At 43.5% G+C, this 24,316-nt stretch overlaps 1 protein-coding gene across 2 annotated transcripts; it reads left to right on the forward strand.

Moving 5' to 3' along the window:
- The first annotated feature begins 10,740 nt into the window (after positions 1 to 10,740).
- Positions 10,741 to 22,476, forward strand: LOC121597355 (troponin C). 2 transcript variants are annotated; one of them, XM_041923060.1, is made up of 4 exons: positions 10,741 to 11,023; positions 18,456 to 18,769; positions 21,904 to 22,013; positions 22,117 to 22,476. In XM_041923060.1, exons 1-4 carry the CDS (start codon positions 11,021 to 11,023, stop codon positions 22,143 to 22,145), a joined length of 456 nt encoding a protein of 151 aa, XP_041778994.1. In that variant the 5' UTR covers positions 10,741 to 11,020; the 3' UTR covers positions 22,146 to 22,476. The 2 variants fall into 2 exon arrangements, with proteins under 2 accessions (XP_041778994.1, XP_041778993.1); XM_041923059.1 differs by lacking the exon at positions 10,741 to 11,023 and adding an exon at positions 14,402 to 14,572.
- Positions 22,477 to 24,316: the final 1,840 nt, after the last annotated feature.

Here is a 24,316-nt window from a genome sequence, read left to right on the forward strand (position 1 = left end):
CAAATTATTGTGGGCGAGGTTACGATCCATTACGTAATTTTTAAGGATGGGAGGGGGGGGGCTTCTTTCTATGTTACAGCTTAAGACAGGAAAGGGGGAATAGGGCCAGAAATCTGCAAATTTAGTGTTAGCGTTACGTAATTAATGGATGCACCCTTACCTCTTTTTCACTATTCTATAAATCTATTCTTATCAATAAAACTGTAAATAAATCAATTATTTCTTACAAATAACATTGTAAATTAAAAGTTAAAAAATAATAATACAAAATTTACCATGCAATTTACCAAAGCGACACAGAGCTACCACACTGGGCCTACCACCCCTGTATCTTAAACTTTGCTTCAGTTCAATCAACCAAAATTCATTGTACCACACGTACAGTTTTTTCTTCTTCTTCTTCTTCTTCTGTTCGATCTCTTTCTACACTTTCTCTCTCTACACAACCTCGGGCTGCATAAATCTCGCAAACCGCTAAATTTCAACGCCCAACCGAAGCGAGTACGTCACGAGCTGTTAAGCTGTTCCACGGTTCTTTCGGCTAATAAACTCGCATGCAGAGCGAATTTGTTTTGCAAATCCATCTTCACTTAGGTGCTGGTGTGTGGGGAGGGAAACCGAGAAACAAAAACCCCCAACACTTCCACCCGTGCTATCCCGGCTCCAGCATCCAGCGAATTATAAAGTGCGACGAATTATAGTTCTACGGGCTTCCGAAGAACTGGTACGGTTACGGTTCTGTCTGTCGATTATGTTTTTGCTTTTGCTCGCATGTTTATTTTTAGTCACCCGTTTGCGATTTTTAACCTCCCGTTCCATTCCCTCCTGACAGCCTCTCTCTCTCTCTCCCTCCCTGATGGGAAGGAATGCATTCCCATCTTTTTCTGTTGTTGTTGTTTATTTTTTTTGTTTTTGGTAAATTTTAATCCCAGTCTGGAACCGACGCAGTGCGTGCATTTTTTCCTCCCCAACCTTTTGCAACTTCTTGAACGTTTCCCGTTTCCTCCCCAAAAATGTGTTCCCCCATTTCCTTCGCCCCGCTCCTTTACAATGGGGAGGGGGAGGCGCCGGAATTTCAAGTGCCAGAATGTGACAAAACATCATGTTGGAACGGGAAGAGGAACAGAGAAAGCCTCTACAGTCGGGAAACTCTCTCTCTCTTTTCTTTGCTGGTCCGATCGACGTCCGTTGGAATTTCCGCATTTCCAAGCAACGAGAGGCGCAGTAGTGAGTTTCGCGCCAAATAAACAACCACTCAGCACTCTTATCGTGCGTTGCGAGAGGGAGAATGAGATGGAGTGAGAATGAGAGAGTGTGAGGCTGGAATGGTAAGAAGGGGGTGAGGGGGGGGGGGGGTAGATCGACGTATTGCTTCTTTGTAATGTCTTGTTCATGGCTGTCTGCGTCTGTCTGGGTGTGTTTTTAGAACGGTTCCATCATCGTGAGGTGAATTTGAATTCGCGCACCTTCCAGCGCCGTCCGTTCATCCATGATAAGGGTGTTTGATTTTTCCTCTAAGTTTATTAAATTAATTCTGAACCCCTTTATTCACTGGTGACGACTTGCTTTCATCACTTAATGTGCGGGAAAACGGTCTCAATGTTGTAGTTTTATGACAATGTACCACTCCTCCCTGTCCATGTCGGTCATGTAATTACGGACCGAACTAAAGAAAAGCAACGCATCTGTCCACCTTTGCCGATCCCACTCTCACACACACACACACACTATTCTGGGTGGGTATTTATTGCACATGCAAGCCCATCCAGCCCGTACCAACACCAACGGCAAACGAAGCGATGTCATTCATTGGATTTCCGAAGAATTTTAATTACTTTGCTTCGACACACACACACACACACACACGTGTCTCTGCGACACGAGCATCAAGCGTGGATCATCATAAACGGTGTTGTTTTCCTGTTGTTCGACGCCGTGCGCTGGCTGTAATTAGTTTCTAAAGCGATTGTCCCAGTTAATTAGCAAGAAAGGAAAATAAAATCCCCACGGTGGGACGCGGTGGGAGGAAAAAAGGGGGCCGGCCGATCGAACCCAGGGGTAAGGATGATACACTTTCTTCGGTTGTTGATTGCTTCGTTAGTGTGCAGCATGTGCTCCACCTGTTGAATGACAGCATTGCAAGGCCTTGGTTTGAGAGTTGATTATTTACTTATTTATTTCATTTTCGATGTTCGAACGTAATTGATTTCTTTGCTTTGGTTGGTTATTTATAATTTTATTTTTAATTTTTATATCATATATTATTGCACACGTTATTCGTATTATATTAGTAAATTTTTGTTTATTTATTTCCTATGATTTATTTTCTGTTTTCTTTATAGTGTAAATATGTAACAAACTTCCTTATTATAAAATTAATGTAATTATTTTTGGAAGAATTTTACCATTTGTAGGATTATTATTAGCTGGTCTCGTGGTAAAGTCGTCAACTCGAACGACTTAACAACATGCCCGTCATGGATTCAAGCCCCAAATAGACCGTGCCCCATACGTAGGGCTGACTATCCTGCTATGGGGAGTAATCCAAAAGTCACTGAAAGTCAAACCCACAAGTAGTGGTACAGGCACGCCTTGGCCTACAACGGTTGTTGTGCCAAATGAAGCAGGGTTACAGTGAACCCTCTCTTATTTGACACCTCTTCAATTTGAAAAACCTCTCTTATTTTAACATTTTGCACAGTCCCTTGATTTCCAGTACATTTTTGTTCCTCTAATTTGGAAAACCTCTGAAATCTGTATCCCTCTTATTTGTGTATGGTGTTGCCATGGTTATTGAATGATGTATGCTCAAATTAGCGATTCTGTTCGCAGTTTCCTATAGCAACAGTTAAGGCTGCATACTAAATGTTCCTTCTCTTTCTTGTTTGTATGGACCTTTCATTCACTGTCAACTTCTGTAATTTGAAAACCCCTCTTATTCGACAGTCCCATCGCCTCTCAAATAAGAGAGAGTTCAATGTACTATATTTAATGCTTAATACATGGTGAAAATTAAAACAAAAATAAAAAAGGTAAAATATGCAAAAATATTCAAAACAGTTCATAGATCATGAGAAGAATTCTCAAATAATACCTGAAAACATCTAACCGTTTTTGTGAAATTATTATTATTATTATTATTATTATTATTATTATTATTATTATTATTATTATTATTATTATTATTATTATTATTATTATTATTATTATTATTATTATTATTATTATTTGTATTATTATCATTATTATTTTTATTATTATTATTATTAAAATTATTATTATTATTATTTTCACTTTAGCGGGGACAGAGACTAAAAGAGAAATTAAAAAATTACTATTACTATTCAATTTTGAATTGCGAAGGGTTTAGCAGTATTTGCTTCATCAATTGAACGAATAACCGTTTCACTACGCGTGCTAACAAGAAATATTTACTGCAAGGTCAGTGTCGTTCGCTTGAATTGCTTCAAGCGTTTGATCTTAGTACACGCAACGCTTATTTATGTAAACCTTCATAAGGTTTGCCGATGCCAGAAGAGAGAGTTGCCTATGCCAGAGTTGTAGAGCCAAAAAAGCGGAGATCTACTATTAGAGTTAAGAGAATATTTAGGATGAATTAAAAAGTTTTCATGGTAAAGCTTTTAAACTAAATCCCTGCTATTGATAACTGTGAAGTAAAGTAAACACCGAACAGTTCAAAGAAAGAAACTAACGTCAAAGAAAAATATGGTAATTTCGTTACAAAGGTCCCTTTTGTAGCGGTGCAGTGGAAGTTTTTACCTTCTATTTCCATTCCCATAACCTCGTGCGACAAAACTAGACCAAAAACTGCAGCAACCTACTCGAAAGTATCGCAACCAATCAGAAGAGGACCAGAACCACCAAGCAGAAGTGTCCTTCGCAACAGCTGTAATTGCTCCGAAAACAAAACCGAACGACAACACACCCACTGCGCTGTTGATGTTGGCTCAATCTGGCCTATATTGGCCTTCGCGCGATGGGCCCTCCCTGCCGGAGAGTTTCATTTTTTTTACGACGGATGACTTCGGTTTGCTTATTTAAAGGTAGAGATGAAGAGATGATACCGTACCGTACCGTACCGCTGTCCATCAAACTATCTCCGTGGCGGCTAGTCCGTCTCAAACCCATATACCGTACGGGTAAAGAAAAACATACACGGAGACAATGCCGGGTGCATAAATTTAGCGTTTTTGGAAAGAAGCTATAACGGTTGGGGTGGGGGCTGAAACGCTGTGAAGCAATCGACTTAAAATCGGCTACACTAACGTCCGGAATGTACTCTTCGTCCGATGGAAACGAAAAATAGGTGGAAAAAAGACCCAATACCCGTCGCGCTCAGGATTTTTGTAACGGAAAGCTGTCAATCAAGACGTTATCAACGAGTACGAGCAAGCGACCGTTGACGTACCGGATCATCAACCCGGGAGGCACGAAAATCTAGTAGCCATGGGGTACCTTGACGTCCAGAGCCGATCAGCCCGTGAAAGAGCGAACGAATGAGAGAGAAAGTGAGTTAACACACACACACACACACACACACACACACACACACACACACACACACACACACACACACACACACACACACACACACACCACACACACACACACACACACACACACACACACACACACACACACACACACACACACACACACACACACACCACACACACACACACACACACACACACACACACACACACACACACACACACACACACACACACACACACACACCACACACACACACACACACACACACACACACACACACACACACACACACACACACACACACACACACACACACACACGCACACACACACACGCACACACGCACACACACACACACACAAAACCCCTCCGGTTCGAAGGACCAAACCACGATCACGGCAATGGCCATCACTGTGGCGCCTTTCTCACGTTTCTCTTCGCGCCGTATTTGTTTTCAGCTGCTTGTAAGCTAATTGCGATACGTCATCACAACCATCGCCTACTTTGTACCAGGGTGTGCGTACGGAACCAAAAACGTCAGCACGTCAGTAGCGTGTGAGGAAAGGTGTCAAAATCAAGCTGCGTTCGTACTCAATTATTAACCCGTTGAGGCAAGGAGTTTGGTGTCGTTTCGTTCGACTCACTTCAGAACATCTTATCTTTACTTATCTTTAGTATAAAATTACTAATAGCGAACAATGTACAGGGTAAACAGAAACACCCGTAATTGCATCAAACACTCCATACACGTGCAATAAAATCTCAATCAATCAGTTGGTGTGTGTGTGTGTGTGTGTGTGTGTGTGTGTGTGTGTGTGAATTTATGAACCATAAAACGATGCCGGAAAAGCTAACACATAAACCATCCGGAACTTAATGATCTTTCCCTTGCCTTTCTCCTTTAATTTTCAGCACATAATCCACTCCCAATCGATCTGTGTTTCTTAGTCCCTTGCTCTCTCCTGCTCTTTCTCTCTCTTTCTCTCTCTCCTTTTACTTCCTGATCGTAGCCACGTGACACGGTGCTTGCCCCGAAGTGACTAAACTTTGAAACTCATCAAATTTTTACTACCTGTCGTAAAGCAACAGAAGCAAAAAATGCCTGAAGTGAGGTGCACAACCCATCCAAATGTTTCCAATGTGCAATGCGTATGTTTTTGTGTGCTCTCTACTCGCGAGTTTACCCCCTCGAGAAAAGCTGTCAATCTGCTGCCATATTGCGCACCAGATCTCCAACGATGGACGAAAAAAACAAAAAGCTCTCGAAGCAATAGCGGATAATGTCAGTAAAGAGCCGTCGATGTGCCACATGGTGTGCAATTGCAGTTTTGCAAACTCACCCCGATCGCCTATCCCCGTCGCACAAACAGTTTCAAGGATGGCCGCAATTTAATTGACGCCAGCCATCCCATTAACGCTGGGAAGGCAAGGAGCAATAAACGCTGCCAACGCGAACGCCGGATCGAATGGTTCCGAATGGAAATGGTAAAGTGGGCGGCTTGGTTCTTTTCTTGTTTCTGCATCGGCCAGGGTACGCCGCTGGGATACGCCGTTAAAATGCATCCACTGCCATTTTCGAGCTGCTTCAATCAATCAATTCCGTTCGCTCCAGTTCCAGTCGTTGGGAAAGGATGGGGCGACGCGTGAATGGGACGGATGATGCCACTCGTTTATTGCCGATCGTTTGATGAGATTTTTCTCTTGTACCTCTGTGGGGGACGGGTAGTGGGAGGGGGAGGGGTAAGACGGGTTTCGGCAGCGATCTGGCACGATACAGTGCGCGGTAATGGTATTGCAAAGGCATAGTTAAATGTTAGTGCTGGTCGTTAGCAGACTGCATTACGGTGAAGCAAATTGATTACAAATGTGTTGAGATTGTCGCGCGGTAGTTATGCGATGGATGGATGATTCGATCGTTAAGGCATGCTGTAGCGAAGGTGAGGTAGATGTTACCGCGAGGCTACACGAGGTGAAATATGCAGCGAAATGAACTATTTGACAGGTGAAATATCTGCCAAATAACGCATCACAGCAACCCAGCTGATGTGCAATGTAAACAAATAACGTGTACAAAATCGCAACTAAATCCATTAAAAAACTTCGATATCAAGTATTTCGTTAATTTTCAGCTAATAGTTCTTCATTTCTTCCCATTTGTAAATGTTCCGCTTAAGAAGATATTCCTTTTAAGTGATTTTCGAAGGCGGATGTTGTATTTCCCTTAACACTTTAGCTTTATCTGTCAAATATTTCACCTGTCAAATAATTCATTTCGCTGTATATTTCACCTCGTGTAGCCGCGCGGTTAGGTTTATAATTGATGCATTACAGTGTCCAAATGAATGTAAATGGAATAAGTTGATAATTGAATTGAGAATTCTCAGATTTAAATAGCCCATTAAGCATCGACGCATGAACCATTTGTAATAATGACTATTAATTACTAACTGTCAGTTCACTCGCATGGTGTTGCTCTCTGTGATTCCCGACAGAGGGCGATACAGCGATATAGTTTACAAATAAACAAAGTAATAGTAATAGTAGACATACATTTTGCACTGATCGGATCTAGTAGTCCCGAGATCAGGATTTAGGTAGTGATCCAAAGCCACTTTGTTGCTAAATAAAGGACAGATTGTTTAACTTCATTTAATGATATATTCAATAAAACGCTTAAAAATGTTTCCAAACGCTTAATTAAAATAGAACATAAACTTTGCGTCAAAGAAGTATGCTGTTGATTACAGGGTTTTCCAAGTCATCTTCTAATGTGGACATAATTATTCACCACCCCCAAGATGATACTCATCAGCTGTTACACGGTGTATTTGCTTCATAATGAAATTTCCATTTTTACACATGATTATCAACACATCACAAAGAACAGTCAATCTAAATACAGCTTGGGATGTGTTTAAAATCATGCCGATGAAATTGAAAACTATGATTAAATATCCGATCGATGTGGATTCACATCTAGCACGCGGTGAATAAAAACGTTTACATTCGAAACTGAATGGGAAAACCCTGCAATTTATTTTATTTTACTTTTGCTAGGCTGAGATAAAGTGAGATAATTTAAATTGTTTGATGAGGGAACCTCAAACATGCTTCCTGTTTGTTCAGTGATTTAAACTGTTTTATTCAGTTCCTACCAGATATTTTGGCATAAATTCTTTAAACGCTTTAAACCTTAAATATTAGTATTCGGATTTTAATATTAACAATTTTACTGAAATTTGGCGTTGAAAAGAAAACTGCTATAACTCGCAAACCACGAAAAACAAAAGGAAATGCAATAAATGAAAACTACCAAAAAAAGTAGTTTTCACAAATATTTTGGTAAAACGAAAATCTTTAATAAAGCCTAATTGGATGCTAAAAAAAATATTTACACACGACCAAAATGTCTCTCCATCGTCTCTCATCTGTTGATTAGAGCGCAGCCTCATAGCAACGGAAAGGAGCTGCCTTGTATCTCTCATCCTAGTAATCACAACGTACAGATATCACTTCCGGCCAATCAATCACACGTTGGCAGCCAAGAAAACTCCCATTCCTTATAATGCCTCTCTTTCTGCCTCTCCCGACACATACACAAGACAAACTAGTACGTTAATCAACGCGACTATTCTCTAGACTCGCTTCACTAAACAACAAAAACGAGTAACTGCCCCGCATTGGTTTTAGCCGATACCATTAGTCGATTCCAAGGTTGTGCCCCCGAAACAAAGTAGCCGCTGCAATTGAGGAAGCCGTGAACATTCTTCGCTAATTCTATAGCTACCCATAGCAACGGAGCAATTAGTTTTATGCTGCATTCCATCACGCTCAAACGCGAAGCCTTGTGGCACTGGAAACCTAGTGAAACAATAAATTTATGCAATTTACGCACTATTTTAAGAGCAAATCTTTGGTGAGCTTGCTGTGTGTGAGTGTGTTGCTGTTCCTTTTCCACTACACTTCTTCAAGAAACCATTCCTTCCCAAATGTCGCGCCATACGGTGCTCCAAGAAGCGTAACCAAATACCTCCCTCCGAAGCTGATGCCGATAACCACGCAGCACCTGGCGTTGCCATTCGGAAAACGGCACTAGCATTCCTCTGCCTCGGCAGCGATCGACCGCGGCCGCGAAAGATTAACATAATTTCTACCCACACTTTCGCAATCACGATTGCGGCGGCGACGTGTGATTGCGATGTAATCATTCCGAACAGAGTGTGTTTGTTTGCGCATTGCAATATGATGGTAACTTTCGTGCGTATTGTGGTTTTATTGCCTTCAAAGTGTAGTGGCTCGATTGGTGAGCATTTTCCACACGATTGACTCCTTTAAATTAATGTTATAATTTAAACGTTCAATAAATCAAAGAAAAGCGAAACTTAACAAACTCCAAAGAGCGAAGTTCTCGACCGCCTCGTCGTCGGCCGCTCCTAAAACTCCCGAATCCAGACGCACCTGCATTTATAGTGGATTATGAACGCAAACAAAACCCCGGTACGGTAAGTTCCTGCGTCCATTTTTATAACGTTCGCTCGCACCACATCTCACACACTTGATGAAACCCGCTCAACACACTGCTTACCATCCTCTCGACCTGCCTACTTCGTTCATTCTTGAAAGGTTGCAGCAAGATCTATTAAGGAGAACAGGTCGATGCAAAGCCCGTTGCTAGGTTGCCATTTTCAGCTCGCTTTTGACAGTTTCATGAAAAAGTGTTTACAAACAAACGGCTAATAGTTAACGCGCAAAAGTGGACGAATTTATTATTAGGAAGGTTATATTGGTTAAATTTCTTGCGGTCAACCACTTCTGGACAATAAAGGAGAAGTAATTGCAGTCTACTCTGTATTCAGAAACATTGATAACCTTTTTCATTGTTTGCCATTCCGTGACCACAAACCACTACCGTTTGCAACGGTCCTGCTGGAAAAACGAAATGTTTAACATGTTCAACTGGGTTAAAGAAGTCCTTTTTACTTTCAATTGAACACTGAGAGTAAAATGAAACATCCAATCGATACACACTGGTACAATATGCATACCGTCATTTACTTATAACCTGGCTACGAATGATAAATGAGATCCTTGGATTGTATCAGTCATGTAATATTCTAATTGGTTTCTAATTATTCAAATATTCTAACAGGAATTGAATGTGAAATGCTGAACAAAACTCTCATTCACTCCATAGCAACGTCCATCGCTAAACATAAACAATGTTCACTTTAACTGTCAAAATTTTCCCATGGCTTTCTGTCAATTTACTCTAAGCGCTTCGACCTGTTCTCTTTCAAGGACCTTGGGTTGCAGCTCCGATCAACACCTGGCCCAAGTGGGGGGGCGGTGAGATGCTACTTCTCAGATTCATTGGCAAACGATGCGAAACGTAGCATCCAAAGGGACGTCGACCAGGCAATGGTTTGAAGCAAAAATGTCCTACACAAACACACACACACACACACACATAGACACAAATAATCACTTGTGGGGTAGCTTTGCGAAAGGGAAGAGATTCATTGAAATTATGTAAACCACTGCTGCCCTACCCTGTTCTTGTGTGTGTTTGTGTATCTGTTTGCGTGTGACACACTGTTCGAGTGTCAAAGTGCGGATTTCCCGTTTGGAATGATGGATCGAAGGATGCCATGCACTCCGCTCACACACTCACTCGGTGGTGTACATGGACGATGGAGGCAAAGAAGGGTGTTACTGTTACGCCTCACTCACAGCACGTTTCCATACGGCCGGCATTTGCCATCGGGTCCGTGGCGCTGCGCGAATGGAAAAGAAAACCCTCACAACGTATACACGCTTGCTAGAGCTACTTATAGCGATTTTTCCTGCCCATTGCGACCGTTGACCACCCGTTGAGCACATGGAGGAAGGGGAGGAGAGAAGACGTAGAACGTCACACACACGCCTCATTCGAAGTGAATGATCTCTTTCACTCGCTGCTGGCCGCAGCACTGGAAAGAGAAGAGATAAACCGTTAGAGCGCAGTGCAGTTTTTCGCCGGCGAGACGAGGGAGAAAGCGAAGGCAAAATATTTTCCACCTTTCTGCCCCGTTGCTGCACGACGGGGCGGACTTCTCACGCATGCTGCGACTCATAACCTGCTCTTGGACGGGTCCCTCCCATACCCCCCCTGCCCCTTTGTAAGAGGGCGGTAGCGGAGCGTCAATATTGTGCGGAGGAGTTTTTAAATATAAATGATGCTGAATGATATTTTTCGCCCCTAGTTGCCTATTGAGCCGCGTTCGGTTAATTAACTGCTTTCGAGGGAGGCTGTGTGTGTCTGTGTGTGCGTGTTGTGTTCGTGGAACCAGCAGCAGTGTGAAAGGCGCTTTTTGGAAAAAGTTGCGCACCACGCGAGTCGGCCGAGTCTTGCGCTGTCTTTCGGTGCGTTCAGTTCGCGCGGTTACGCAGTTTTGCAGCAGAGCCGTTTTTACTCCAGTCCCTCGAGTGATACCCCAGTGACACACCATCCCAGCCGATCAAAATGGTAATGTACTGAGTGAGGAGTGTGTGTGTGTGAAGATTTTATTGAAACGTACGCAGCCAGCCCGGTAGTGTGAGGTACTGGGCGCCTCCATAGCCCGTGCGAGCGAAGGAGCATTATTTTATCCAATGTGCCAACCCCGGAAATGGTGCCAACAGAAACCGCCTTCATGAAATGCAACCGGGGAAACGACCATTATTATGGCCAGTAAAAGTTGCAATCAATCAAGCCCGGTGCAAGGACAGAATAAATTAGAAGTGAAACGAAGTTTTTACTTTTTTCTTTCTTTCGGTGCTGTTTTGATGTTTAGTTTTTCTCCTTTCATAATATTGCGGCGTTTGATTTGTTAATCATCCCGATCATCACGCGATCGGAGTGCTGAGTGTTCTGCTGTGTAGTCACCCGGTGTCTGTCTAGGTGTTGGGGTTTTTGGCAGGTTTTTGGGGCAAAAAAGCGTGCGCGCACGAACTATTTCTGACATTGACTCGTCACATTCGCGCGCTGGCACATATTAATTAACCGAGTGACGAATCAATGACGGGATCAAATCAATCTCCGCTCCTTCCATCTCATGTCTGCCTATCACCACACTGAAGACGGCACATGCAAAAAAACGGACGAATCATCCGCAAAAGCATTCCTTGGCGGCTGCTGATGCTGCTGCTGCGGTTCTGTTGAGCCATGAAAAAGGGCGTGAAATTGATGTGATCAGATCACTGTTTGCGAGGAGGGAGGAAGGGTATGTGCAGGTTCATCCGCCTTCGCACGATTCCATTTGACGTGTGGTCGTGTGTGTTTGTAAGTGTGCTTGTGATCGAAAGAAGTCACTCTCTCCCTCTCTTGGTTCGTGCGCTGTTCGGTGGATTTTATTAATAAATCTCAACTCATTCCACGGATATTAATCATCACGGGGGCTGTGCTGCCTTGCGTTGCGAGCCTCAGATCTGTCTGACTGACATGGATGGAGGGGAGTGGCAAATGAATCATTAGCGATGGTATGCCGGGCATGGATCGAACCACTGTAATCGGTGGCACTACTCCATTACGGCATTATCTCTATTGCATTACATGTTCCTGCTTATGAAGAGACATAAAATAAGAAGGCACATTCCACGTTTTGCGCCGGAAGCTGCTTTGAAGATAATCTCCATGTTGATGCGTGTATTCCCTCCTGCTTCTTTGCTGGCCTAAATCTCCAAACGCAAACGGCACACCGAATCGTGTCTCTTCCGTTATTGCGTACATCAATAATCAATTAATCAGGCGTGTTTACGGGTGCGCTAGATGAGATATTTCCGATGCTGCTCAGCGTATTTCAAAGGAAAATGGTTTAATTTTCTTTATCCGTTCTCCTTTGGTGTGTGCATTGGAAGGAGTGTAAATAAATGAGGATCAATCTTTGATGTACTGTAATGGCGCTAGGTACATTCCAGATGCGCCAAAGCGCACTCGAGAGTCTCATAAACATAAATAATAATAATCGAAAATGAAAGCGTTTGTTTACATTGATTAAATGCAGAAGCTGTAAGAACACGTATTGACAGCCGACAGAGCTAGCGCAGTAATGCAGATCTCAATAGAACGATTGACGTACGTTCAATCCTCGGCATGTTCGGTCTTGTTTGTATTTTGACTTTTTTTTTTAAATCGAAATCCTTTTTTGCTCAATGTAACTAATGGAACAATTATTCTTTAATATAAATAATTCGTTCCTATGATTCATTTCAATTTGGTGATCGCTATAATAACAGGTTTACTTTGGCTGTACCTTAAAGTCGAATTCCTAAGATGTCTTATGCAATATACTATATTATTTTGCTAATTTTACTGCTTCCTAGACCTTACTCTTACTTACTTACCTTACTTGTACCTTCTCGTATCAGGCTATTGACTTTGCTTATCGATGCAGGAAGCTTTAAGGCCCTGCTGATACAAATAATCAGACCAGTATCGGAATAAAACCTATGGAAAACCATGCATAGCCATTTCATTAATTATCGGAACAAGAATTTTAAGAACTGTATTCTTGCTGTTCGGCCCTAATTTATCTTAATTTTCAACATTTATGCATGGTTTTCCTAATTTTGTTTAGATATCGGCGTAATTTTGTTGCAGGAGCATAGCTAAGCTGTATCCTCAAAGATATAGGAAGGCAGCTTTCAGATGAGTTGTTTAAGGAACCGTCCAGCAAGCCACAAAGTAAGATGATATTGGCTGCTACTGTACAAACATTTTGGTGTTAATTTGATTGTTAAAAAGCTTGATAGATTTTTATGCATAAACTTTTTGAAATTTATTGTAACGAAACCTCACATAAATCGCTCAAAATTTAAAGCCATAAAAACCTCCCCGATTTGGCCAAACCGCTCATAAACCATTGGCTTGCAATTGCTTGTTTCCCTCTCGCTCACTCTCTACCACGTTCTTTCCCTTGGAAAGCATAACTCATCGCCCAAAGTATCGGCTTGCTGCGATCGTTTTTTTTTTTTTTGCAACGTTCCCTTCTGCCGGTTGCTGTACACATTAATTAATGAGTCGTTATTTTTAATTCATCTTCTCGGTGGCTTTATTTAGGTTGAGTTCTTTTTTTCCAATCCCGCCGCTAAAAACAGTCCGTGGTGGTAATTATATGCACATACACAGCAGAAGAGGAAAAAAACACTCGGAAAACGAGTGTTCAACGAGAGTGTGAGCAGGGCAAAAAGAAAGAAAGAAAAAAACACCCCTCTGCCCGAATGCCCTGCACATGCATGAAATATTCTCCATTTGAAGCAGGATAAGTTATTTTCACCCATCCATCTTGCAACGTACACCTGCAACGAGCTTGGCTTAGCTGCTCGCTCGAACGGTACGTCATTTATATTGCTCCTTCCGGCTGCTAAATGAGAGCCACAAAAAGGCCAGGGAGTCCTGCTGGGTGGTTTATCTCAACTCGCATCGGCTCAGTTTACGCGGCTGCCTTCCCCGCTTCGAGCTGGTTGTGCAGGTGTAAATAAATAAAATTTAAACTGCCTCTCGCTCTCCTTGCTCCCTGAGATCGATTACCAAATTATCTCCACAAAGGGGCCGGCGATCGAAACGACGATCGAAGATCGAGATGGCAAATATTATTATTGGTCGCTCTTGCTTGCAAAACCCCGCTTGGCCAGCGATCGCTCAAGAGAGTTCGCTCGTATTGAGAGACATTAATTGCCTTGCAGCTGCTTCCTGCCCAAGCGTCCCAGGGACGGTCGATCTTTGTTCTGCCCAGCTCAGCCCGCGCGACCAGTCCCAGTGAGTGGTGCGCTTAATTCGATCGGTCACAATCGATCGGGTGAGCGTAACCCGCCCTTGGCAGAGGTGCCAAGGTGCTCTTTGGCAGGCCACTCGCGGCAAGACTCGCGCAATTCACGGCCAGTCACAGTCGCAGTCACAGTAACGGTGCCGTTGTGCCTCGAACGGACGTTGTGCCAGCTGCCCGGAAGCCGGAGCTGCCGTGTCTTTCAAGTGTCCCGGATCGTTTCTGTCCCGTCCCTTGTCCTTGCCTGGAGCGTCAAGATGTCGGATTATTTTGTGAGTTTCTTGTGCGCCCGTGTCAATTCACTTAAAGCGAGTGCAGTGTGTAGTTTCCGCAACCGACTCGCGGTAGCTGGCCAATTTCAATTAGTGTTTAGCTGTGCAAACCGCCCTTGTCGCCGCCAATGGAACGATCCACCTCGGCACTAATGGAGCGGACAGTGTGACACATTTCCACACGTCTGTCCACGCCCGGGGTTCACAGTGGTTGGTTCGGGAGAGTGGTTTGGTGTTTTCTTTTCTATCTTTTTCCCCACATGTCAAAGGGGAAGCACATGGGATGGATGGCAAGCATCACTTAATTAGTGGCCAGTGACGAAAGAGAAGGATTTTCCTCTTAAAACATCCCGCTGTGCAGTGCACTACACTTTGCACTTCAACTCAATTAACTCAGCAGAAAAATGCAAAGCGACACTTTAACACACTCACTAAAACATTATCTATTAGGTAACACCAGCAGCAGGAGAGGAAAAGTTATTAAAATATAATTAAAATCGATTCCACTCACCGTTTCATGCCTTTTGTTGCTTCAATCATCTGCACTTTGGGGGAGCATAAATCATTACTCGTTGCATTTTGTATTGTTGCTATTTTGTTGGAGCGTTAGGGATCGTTGGTCGATGTCGAATACGTTAGGGATCGTTGGTGGTAGAAAACAGCGCAATATTTTCCCAAATGCAGAGAGCAATTAAAATGGAATAGATGAATATTTATTGACCCATTTTTCCTGTGCATCAAAGGGATTGCTTTTCACTATGAATAACGACGAACAATGACACATATTGTAAACGCAGTTTTTTCATCTTTGATATTGTCCATAAAATCAATAAAATGCTTATGCCACATCATCGTGTTAAAATATTTTAGATCTGATGAGAATAGGTTTTATGTTTAAATGAAAAACAGTCTTAGTTAAAGTGCTTATAAACATCAATTTTATGCGTACTATTTCACGCATGCTTGTTCTTTTTTGGTTATTGCGTAGCGTGACGCCCATATAGCAATATTACATTGTTCTAATGGGTTCAGTATACAATGTGAACAGATTCATTTAACACGCACAAGATGTTTTTTGATAGTTGTCATGTATTTGTGACCTTTCCACTATTGAAAAACAACTCAAGAGCGTTGAATAATACTCTTAACATTTGAAAAAGACACTGAAACAAATTTAAATTATTTATTTTATTTATATAACCCGAAAAGAATGTGAAATCATTGGCTAAGAGATGTAAGGACACTTAATTGTCGCTCTATTCTTTCTAATCCCCAGCCTTTGTCCAATAATATATGGCACCTTCTGCCGGAGAGAAACGAAAAAAGGTGCAAAATGCCATAAATAATGTGTAATATTAATAAGTATGCATTAATGTAATTATCAGTATTGTATAATCTTGAAAACTGTATGCACAAAACATCTTGAAAACAAAGTGTTAAATGCCATGTAAAAAATTAAAAATAGTAAAATAGCTCATCAATAAAAAAACGGAACCAAACTATAATGTTCTTGCACAGGCTGCTCAAATAATGCAACTATTTCTCTATATTAAGGTCATCAGAGAGCAAGAATGAAAACAAAAATTGCAATTTTGAATATTTGCTGACATTTCTTATGCATTGCTTATGCATTTTACTCAACCTATTACCTTTACCATCATTTTCCGAGAGCTTCAGCCCAACAACCGTTGAAGTATTACGTAAAACGAGCTTAATTTCATAGGAAATCAAGAGTTTCTTGTAAGGAAATACCTAACAACCTACCGTTTGATGCGTAAAACATCCTTTTTCTAGCATTTTCAGGGAGATAATATCTCCTTCAAATCATATTTGAGTTTAAGTTTCACTTTTAAACATTGCTTTGTGTGAAAATTTCAAAATATTCCCACATAAATCCTCTTTGCTGTTTCCCCTCAGCTGTTCGTAAAGTACCCATCAACGGTCTGTTTATGACGTTTTGGTGGAAAGTTTGACACATCTCCAACAGCAACCGCCAATAAAATCCACCCCCGAACGCGCAGCTCGAAAGAATAATAACAACCATCCATCCGCGGAATGTATGTTCCACTCATGTTTTTACTGACAATGTGTGTATATCACACACACACGCACATACACCCCAGACGCATACCTAACCTCTAATCGGTTCTATTGTTTATTGTGACAAGCCGAATACCCTCCCCGGTTGACGGGCAGCTGCTTGGCCTGGGGGGCCCAGTGATGCTGCAATGCGGCCACAAAACCAATAAATCATACCACTCATACTGACACACACACAAGCGCACACAGGGAACGAACTGCCGCAGGATGAAAGATTTTCGCGGTCATCGAGCATCAAACTTTGAAAAAGGGAGTGGGGTCTAATAGGGTGGAGTGTCAATCAAAAATCCAAACCGCGCCCTCGGAGATCAAAAAACCCGCGGCTATCCCGCTACGGATCATTTCCTGCCGAGTTCTCTCCGTGTTGGCTTGGTTGGCTGTGGCGCGGACGTTGGTTGATATATTTTTAACTCAAGCATTTTTAGCTCTTCTCCTTTTCCTACCTCACAACACCCCCCTTTCCGGTTTGCGGTAAAGTGAATAAATAAGCGTAACACGAGATGTGCGCGACCCGCGTTCTGTAGGACCCACTCCGGTCGGGCGATCGTGTCACCGAGCGTGATGATCATGAATCAATCGTTAATAATTACATCAGGGCTAGTGGCTGAGGGTCTCACTGCACAAAGGGAGGAGGTTTGCCACACAGGGGCCCTACCGTGTTGGCCGCGGGCCAGTCGCTTTGGTCTGCCAAATGGTGTCTCCCTGTCTTATGTATCGCGTTTCGGGGCAAAGCGAAGGCCAAGACAGCGAAGGGCGAAATCATTGGAGAGGGGGCAAATGATTAATGCTGCAACATAGCGAGCGAAAGGAGTGTCTCGGGGATGCAAGGATGGCAGGGCAACGAGAGAGAGGGGGGACTGCTCCCATCGTTGGACCACAGTTGGACCGTGCACAGACGAAAGACACTAAAAATTCCTCCTCTCCATTAATATTTATAACGGACTCGCGAGACTCGAGAGCGCACTTGAATCGTGCCACCCGATCACAACCGCCTTACTCTCCGTTTTCTCGTGCTAACTGCGATTGGGCAAACGATTAAAGGCGGCCAAAAATGACCCCCAAACCGAGGAGGAGGGGCGAAGGAAAAGGGAATGCCATTTCAGAGATTCAACAAACAGAACCATTCCGACATCCGGCCTTTTTGCTGTTGAAGAAGGGAAGGATTGCAAGAGGTTTCAAGGGGAGAGTGTTTCGATTTCACAGCCCATTTGAGTGGTGTGATTTTGTGTGAGTGTGTGTGTGTGTGGATGTTAATGTCTTTCCGCCAGTGCTGCACAGTGCCAGTCCTTCTGCCCAAGGTGGCGGCCCCCGAATCGCCCTGCTTTGATCGACACCTGTTTATGCGGAGAACGGAGAGTTGAGCTGGACGGGGAGCATATTTACGCTCAGTGCAATCGGAAATGTCGTACAAAACATGGAACAGGATTATGAGATGATACTCGAATCGAGTTGGAAATGTGCTCCGAGCATACAATGTATTAAAAAGGAACACGAAACGCAATTAGTAGCGGAAGCAGTGGGAATGTTGAAATAAACTGTAAGCTGTTATTAATACGCCTCCCATTCCCTCATTCCCTGAGCAGCATTTACAATATTAAATACTAGCTGTCAGTTTGACAGCTGACAGTAGACGAGCCAACGGTGGTCCAACCCTGTCGTCAGCTGTCATTCGTGGACGCGAAATGGCACGGAATGGCGCGCGAAATTAAAAACACGTGGCATTTGGAGTAATTTTGATTTGTTTCTCGTTTTTTTCTTTCTTTTTCCAATGTTTTCCTCCCAGGATGATGAGGAGCAGAGAATGCTGATCATGCGCAAAGCATTCCAGATGTTTGACACGCAGAAGACGGGCTTCATCGAGACGATCAAGATCTCGACCATTCTCAACACGATGGGCCAGCTGTTCGACGAGGGCGAGCTGCAGGACCTGATCGACGAGGAGGACCCGGAAAGCACGGGCCGCGTCAACTTCGACGGCTTTGCCAACATTGCCTCCAACTTCCTGCAGGAGGAGGAAGACGCCGAGGCGATGCAGCAGGAGCTGAAGGAAGCCTTCCGGTTGTATGACCGCGAGGGTAACGGCTACATCACCACCAGGTATGGGGATATTGGGGAGGATGAAGGGGGAAGTTGTTGTCGATATGTTGTCGTGATAAGCGTACTATTTCACCAATTACACACACACACACACATACACTCACCCAATACGATAATAGACGACGAGCCAGGCGTTCCTTCCTTCAAATGCTGCCGCCTGCTGTGCTCTTCGCTCCACACGTTTTCGGTTTCTTTGCGTGCACGTACGTCAAATAAGCCTTTAATTTATCGCCACTCCAACCCCCCATCGTCCATGTTACATGTTCTGGGTGTGCATGTCGTGAATTTGGAAAGGTTTTTGTTTTTTGGCCGAGTTCCGACGAACCGGCTTGATTTATCGCTGTTTACCGTGCACCGATAGTGTCATTATTTTTGCCTTTTCACTTCGCGCAACTAAACGAACGAACGAGAACACTTGCCGAGTGAGCAAAGCTCTCGTCGTCTTTTTTGGGACTGCCGGTGCCTTCGTACACTACTTTAACTCCCGTGCCCGCACACACACACACACACACACACACACACACACACACACACACACACACACACACACACACACAGAGGAATTATGTTCAAGGCGGTGTGACCTCCGCCGGCTGGACGAAACGCGTCACCCACATGGCCACACGTAAGCTTGTGTTTATCGGTGTGGAAAAAGGGCAATGTGTGTGAAAGGCAAACATTTAACGACCACAAATTCACATCGTTTCTTGTTTTTTGGGTGGAAAAAGATAAAAAATGTGGCGCAATGTGTGTGAGCGTGTGTTGTTACCGGAAGTGCCCTGTGGTGCTTTCTATTCTACTTCCGATTTTGGGGGGCTCGTTTGGGAGAATGTTGAATGTATGTCGACAGGGATGCCAAAAAGGTCATTCCCGGCTGGCCAAATCCATGAATTAGATCGCTATTTTCAAAGTTATTGGAGTGGCTTAGGAGCATACCAATGCCAGACTCGTTTGTTGCCAAATCCTTCTAAATGCTTCCAATGTTTTTTTTAATTATTTTCTTGTTTTTTATTTCTGGTACATTTATATACTGCAATGCGTGTTTGGGATTGTCTATTGTATCTACTAGTCAGATTTAAACTTTGAATTGGGTAAATCTTTGAACAAAATTCCAATAGAAAGTTAATATTTTTGGGATTTTCCATCAAGCAACGAACTCAATTAGGAGTACACTTTTCACTTAAACATAAATCACTCCAACTCTTTGTACAGCTACAATATCTCCACCATAATCCAAACCTTTTCGTACCTATCCCCAATACACAATGCTGCCCTAGCTAATCTTGAAACCCATTCGTTCCATTTGACATTTGTTCGCACATCGTTGCCTAAAAACCTTTAACGCACACGCTGGAAAACATTGAGCCAAGGTCACTATCTCCATCGCACTGTAGCTCCCACCCAAACCCCAACCAGCCAAGCGGAGAGCAAGATCATTCGTTTTTTTACTACCAACGTAGTAAAAAACGACCACTTTCCACTGCTCCCACTGCTCCGCGTTCCCTCCGGTTGGCGTCAAACTAATTACGGTGAAAAACTAGTTTTAACACACACACCCAGACAGAGCTACATGCAAACCCCGTCACACATGTTGTTCGGTCTGTGGTTTTGGTCGAAAATTTATTGCCACCATATGTAGGTGGCCACCCCTTCAACCCGTGGAGCTGTAGCAAAGGAGGGGGAAGCAGACACTCCCGTCCCGCCCGAACACGACCGGAAACGCTTTAACATTCAAACGAGCTCAATAAACTGCTGTCCCAATCCCCAAACACTCCACGCAGGGAAAGCAGGGAAAACCCAAACAAAAAAGAGACTTATTTAAAGGAAGCAAAAATTAAAAAATAATCCCAAACACACACACGCACACACAAAATAATAACGTCATAAATAATGTCGCTTTCCAACGGACTCATTTTCACGTTTCATATTTTCACCCGCCGTGCACAAATTATGACTGCAAACTGGAGGGTGGAAGGAACGACCGCCAAGGGGGTAGAAGTTAATTTCGCATCGCTGACAAAATATTTCGAAACTTTCAACACAACTGTGACAAAAGTAGGTGGTGAAATGGCAGTGCGAGACGCACATTCCGATCTACGGTCTGTGGAATGGCTGAGTGAGAGAGAGAGAGGGAGAGAGCGCGCGTGCGGAGATCTACGCAATCGTTCCGCGTTGCTCCTTCGCATCTGCTTTTCATCTTTAGGGGAAATCCACTTAATCCACACGTCACCTGGACCTAGCTCTTCCGTTCGGTTTGATGCGCGAATAAACAACCACGCCGCAGCCCCCGCACACACGCTCGCACGCTCATCAAGTACGCAGCCATTTTTCTTCACAAACGACTAGGCGCCCCCATCACTCCACGCTGGCAGCGCGTTGACCGGCGATGCTCTGGTGGTTGGTTGGTGGTGCGGAACCTGGAGGTTGTGTTTACTCACCCCATCCCAACATTCCACATGCCGGGGCACTTCTCTGTAGTGTACTGTGTGTGTGCCATTTGCGGCGAAGAAGGAAAAAAGGGAGAAAAAAACCGACAGAACGGAAACGGACGCGCAAACGGATAGCATAAATATCACCATCATCACCGGTGATGCGCAACCGGAGTCGGTGCGGAATTGGTTGCTCTTTTTTGTTGCCATAGCTTCCCCCGCTTCCCCCTCTACACCACCCATGTGGTAGAAAACGGCTGCACGCGTTCGCGTTCAGCATAATAGCTCTTGATTTCGCTCCGCTCAAGGCCACGATGCTCCAAACCCGCCTCGCCTTAAATTATAAATGCCTGTGCCTGTTGGGGTCGCTCGGTGTTATAAGTTATGTGCCGTACCTGGCTTGTTTGCTGGGGCTACTGTTGCTGCTGGTGCTGGTGCTGGATTGGCGACCCTTCATTCCGCAAGATGAATTGACGTTACGCTTTTTCTCGGGAAAAACGGTCCCTCCTTTGAGCAGCATCTTGCGGCTCGAGAAGCGATTGGAATGAAGGTGAAGGGTCATACAGTAGATGAACATTTACCTCCTCCCCAACACACACACACAAACACTACACCATGAAGCACACATGTTAAGCGGGACTGTTTCATCTTTTGCTTTTTTTGTTTGTTCACTCCTGTTTGATCTTGATCCCTCCCTCTTTCCAGCACGCTGAAGGAAATTCTGAAAGCACTCGACGATAAACTGTCCAGCGAGGATCTCGACGGCATCATCGGGGAAATCGATACGGACGGTTCCGGCACGGTAGATTTCGATGGTAAGAGACAATAGCCGCCGACCCGTTTGACTGTCAAAGTCTTCTCAGCTTCTTCATTTAAATTCCCATTCTGCTCTTTTTGTTTTTTTTTTTTCATTGACAGAGTTTATGGAGATGATGACTGGTGAATAAGCTGCGACCAATCCAACCGATACAAACACACAACATGACACGGGCGCGTGTGTCAATTTTCCACCTTCACTACCAGCACCCTTCCAACTGTGAAACTGGAACGTGAAACTGTAGCAAACTGTCTCCCCCCGGAGCGGACGACTAACTAAAGTGTGCGCCGATTGCACCCCTGCTTTTTGGGTAGTGTTTGTGTGTGTATGTGTGTGTTTTGTTAGCTATTGTTTACTATCACTCTCCTTAAACTGTGCTGCTGCCCCAGCGACTTATGTATATCATCCACGTGTCTCTTTTACCGTAAAGAAATAAATGGAAAACTTGTCCCCCTTTTGAACAAAAACAGCTTAAAGCAAGTTGCTTCAATTTCTTAATTTTCCACAACGTGTTTTTCCACTTTCCAATAAGAGATCGCTTCCTTCCGTTAGCGTGTCCGTTCCCCGTTAAATAGAATTTTCATCAAGCTCCCGTACCCCCGCCGTTATTAACCCGATCTGTTTGCATCACGGAAAGAAAGCAAGTGAAAGCTCTGCCCAATCAAAAAGCATTTCACAAACAATCTACCGCTCCTTGGTCACGACGGGCCAATCCAATCCCTTCCCTCGCAAGGATTTCCATAATCCCATTGTGTCCTTCATCATCCAGGGGGAGGAGGGGGAGGATGTGTTGGTGGGACTGTCTCTCGTGAATATTTATTTCCACATCAATCTACCGGTCTTCTGTCCTGGCTGTTTTTTTCTTCCTTTTTTTCCAATGCATTCCCTGAACATTGAACTGATGTTTTCCTTCGTTCAGGGTTGATGTGTTTTCCACTATTTTACTCTCTCTCTCTCTCTCTCTATCTCTCTCTCTCTCTCTCTATCTCTGTCTCTCTTTTCTATTTGTTTTCCGTCCATCCTCCCTTGTCTTTCTCTACTGTTTTTGTCAACACGCGAACAGGATGCGACGTGAATTGCAATTTGAATTTCATTTGAAAGTATTATCACCTTTATTGCAGGAACACCGTTCAGCGTCTGCGTTCAGCAACAAGCAATAGGACACAGAAAAAATGGAACAATCGAAATGAAAAAAAAACGAAAAAAACGAACACAAAAAGAATGATGACACGTTTTTGTGTTTTGAGTTCCTATGAACTGTATTTGTATAATGCAATTTTATACCTTTTTGGGTTCTGCTTTGTGGACTTTAAATTGCTCTTCTTATTCAATTGGCTTTTTTGTTGGTTTCTGTAAAATATTTTTTTTCTCCTCTTTCTTATAAAACGTATTTTAAAGTATTATTTTTGTACTCTGCTATCCCTCTCTTTCTCTCTTAAGCATACCACTGAAGCCACCCAGTTGTGAGGCCGATTTATTCATTTTAATTTTAAAATTCAAACAATGTGACGCACTGTATTCCACCTGCCAGCCAGACGGACCGGTTTGACTCATTTCATCGATGTAGATTTTATTACCCCGTTTCGAGCTTTCCCCAGCCAGCGACGCCAGAAAGATTATCGCTCTACCGTACAAGTCCGTGCTGGGAGCGCTCCATTCCATTCCAGCGGAAGCATTCGGTGGTACGCGTTGAGTTGCTGATGAAAATTAATGATAGCAGAAATCAATTATACTTCCCACGAGAGAACAGATGCAGAAAAAGAGGGCAAAAGATGGGAATGGGAAACAATGCGCACCCGGTAATAGCAACAACAACCACAACAACAACAACAACTACACCAAAGAAGTAATAGTTATTGCCAGCTAATAGGGCTATTAACGCGTGCGGAATGCGGACCGTGGAATGGACTTGCGCTGTTTGCGCTACAAAGCCGTAATTATTTTAAACTGGCTCAGGTTATCGTTGTACGCCGTGCTCTCTCTCTCTCTCTCTATCTCTCTGGTCGTTTTTGGCTGCTGTTGCTGGCTATGGGCTAGATGTTTTTTTTTTATCGCTAACATCTTGGCTTTGTAAAAGATGGAAAGCAGCAGCACTGCCAACAGTTAAATTAATTGCATTTCAGAAAAAAAACACCGTTTAACCGCGAAGAAACGAAGAGCTGCGTTAGAAACCAACGGATAATTGATTTTTTAAATGTTTATTCGCCTAAAGGTATGCAATCTGTACGGCATCGTTTCAAATTATTCGCGTTTCTTCCGTTACGGTTACGAAGGCAGTGTGACGGTCAAATTGGTAATGAA

This window comes from Anopheles merus, chromosome 3R, assembly GCF_017562075.2.
Source record: "Anopheles merus strain MAF chromosome 3R, AmerM5.1, whole genome shotgun sequence".
Classification (NCBI taxonomy): Eukaryota; Metazoa; Arthropoda; class Insecta; order Diptera; family Culicidae; genus Anopheles; species Anopheles merus.

Bases quoted from the DNA above. Each gene is read 5' to 3' on its own strand.
- LOC121597355 (XM_041923059.1), top strand. The intron at 18,770-21,903 runs GTATGGGGATAT...CCCTCTTTCCAG, and splicing joins AACGGCTACATCACCACCAG to CACGCTGAAGGAAATTCTGA. The intron at 22,014-22,116 runs GTAAGAGACAAT...TTTCATTGACAG, and splicing joins CGGCACGGTAGATTTCGATG to AGTTTATGGAGATGATGACT.